This window comes from Protobothrops mucrosquamatus, unplaced genomic scaffold, assembly GCF_001527695.2.
Source record: "Protobothrops mucrosquamatus isolate PMUCROS unplaced genomic scaffold, P.Mucros_1.0 scaffold419, whole genome shotgun sequence".
NCBI classification, from domain to species: domain Eukaryota; kingdom Metazoa; phylum Chordata; class Lepidosauria; order Squamata; family Viperidae; genus Protobothrops; species Protobothrops mucrosquamatus.
Genome location: NW_015386748.1, coordinates 1,065,105 through 1,067,058, shown reverse-complemented (window position 1 = coordinate 1,067,058; position 1,954 = coordinate 1,065,105). Strand labels below are relative to the sequence as shown.

At 43.8% G+C, this 1,954-nt stretch overlaps 1 protein-coding gene across 1 annotated transcript in view; it reads left to right on the top strand.

The window, feature by feature from the left end:
* The window catches only part of ZFYVE27 (zinc finger FYVE-type containing 27), a gene marked incomplete at its 5' end in the record, with an annotated part of 6,336 nt that extends 5,145 nt beyond the window's left edge, over window positions 1-1,191 (top strand). Inside the window, 3 exons of the mRNA XM_015816286.1 lie at window positions 330-376; window positions 510-591; window positions 1,127-1,191. Of these exons, the coding sequence (XP_015671772.1) occupies window positions 330-376; window positions 510-591; window positions 1,127-1,191 (194 nt within the window). The remainder of the gene's footprint in view (window positions 1-329; window positions 377-509; window positions 592-1,126) is intronic.
* Window positions 1,192-1,954: the final 763 nt, after the last annotated feature.

The following is a 1,954-nucleotide window of genomic DNA, read 5'->3' as shown; positions in this document are numbered from 1 at the left end:
GGACCTGGCCTAGGGAGGATTTTATACTGGGTTCATTTTAAGGAATTTGAAATAACACAACTTTAAAATTTGGTTTAATTCGGTTTTACAGGGGGGGATTGTATATATGCCTTTGTTTTAAATATGTTGTGCGCCGCCCTGAGTCCCGCCGGGAGAAGGGCGGCATATAAATTGAATTAAATAAATAAATAAATAAACTGTGGATGAACAAAGACTTTATTCAGTGGTTGGAAAAAGAAAGGAAGGCCCGAATTTTGATTTAGTTTATTAAAAGAAGAAAAGCAGTTATTAGATGTGATAGTTACTTGTATCCTTCTGCTCTGTTGCAGGAAACTGTGCAAGTTGTTCTGCCACTTTCTCTGTCTTGAAGAAGAGGGTGAGTCTTTTCTCCAGCCCATCAACTCCCTGCCTGTCCTGTTCCATTTGCTTCTCTACCTGCTTCATCATCTTCTTGTGGATCTCTGCAGCCTGCTCACTCACTCATCTTCTTGCGTCTTTTCCTTCTTTAGCGAAGCTGCAGTAACTGTGGGAACAGTTTTTGCTCCAGGTGCTGTTCTTTCAAAATTCCCAAGAGCTACATGGGGGCTACAGGTAAGTGAATACCCCCCCCCAAAAAAAAGAGAGAGAGAGATGGGACAGAAGGGAGAATCGTTTAGGTAAAAGTCCTGTGAGTGGGTATTTTCCTTTCCCATTGGAGGTCAGGGGAAATCGAGACCTGCTATAGTGGGAGATAATAGATGTTCTGAAGATGTGACATGCCTGAAAAGGCGTAAAGGTAGTCCTTGACTTACGACCACAATGGAGCCTAAAATTTCTATTGCTAAGCAAGACAGTTGTTACAGTACGTGAATTTTGACCCATTTTACAACCTTTATTGCCACAATTGTTAATGTGAATCACTGCAGTTGTCCATTGCCAAGCAACTGAATTTGGATTGTGTGACCATAGGGATGCTGCAACAGCCGTAAGTGTGAAAAACGGTCATAAGTCACTTTTTTTCCAGCGTCATTGTAACTTTGAATGGTCATTAAATAATCTGTTGTAAGTCGAGGACTACCTGTAGTGAGTGGGAAGCTGCATGAGCTTTGGTTAGTTCTGAAATTCTGATTGGTGTTTCTGATTGCAGCCCCAGATGCCCAGCGGGAGACTGTCTTCGTATGTGGGCAGTGTAACCAAGCACTCACCAAGTGAGGAGCCGTTATGGAATCCAGTCTTTGGATGAATCTGCTGGGGATCTTACACTACACTGGTTGCTACTTGAAGGGAGACAAGCAACAGCACTGCTTCTTTTCTTCCTCCCTATACTTGTAAAAAAAAAAGGGAGGGCCAGCACATGTAACCTGCTGATTGCTCTGTGTGCTCCTGCTCTCTTTCTTGAAAGCAATTGAGGAGGTTATTGCAATCCTGGTTGTGTGGAGGATTCTTCATGCACTAAACTACTGTAGGCTTCCTTCCCTTCTCCCAATTCCAAGAGCAAACATTATTTCATTTCTAGTCTGTGGCCCCAATTTTTTTCTGGAGCTTGGCCGACAGGAGGGTTGGCTGTTCTCACTCTTGGCACTTGAATTCCTCAGACCTCTCAAAGTGTTTACTATTGCTGAGGTGCCATCCCTTTCTTTCTGTGTGTTTGTGTGTTCTGAACTGAAGGCTGGGTCTTGTGTTCAGATGATGGTGATAGTTGGCTCTGAGAGCAGGCTTTTTAGGGCCAAGAAGACCAGTTGTGGTTGTCCAACCGGTGAGGTAGCTGGATCTACATTTTCTGCCTATCTCAGGTGGGGATAGTGTTTCTCTTTTTCCACTTCCATGCCACTGACTTTGTGTTGTTAGTTTTTATCTAAAGTTCCCTATCATGGTCAGACTAGGGCAGGGGTAGGCAACCTTGGCTCTTTTATGACTCGTGGACTTCAACTCCTAGAATTCCTGGCTCAGGAATTCTGGGAGTTGAAGTCCATGA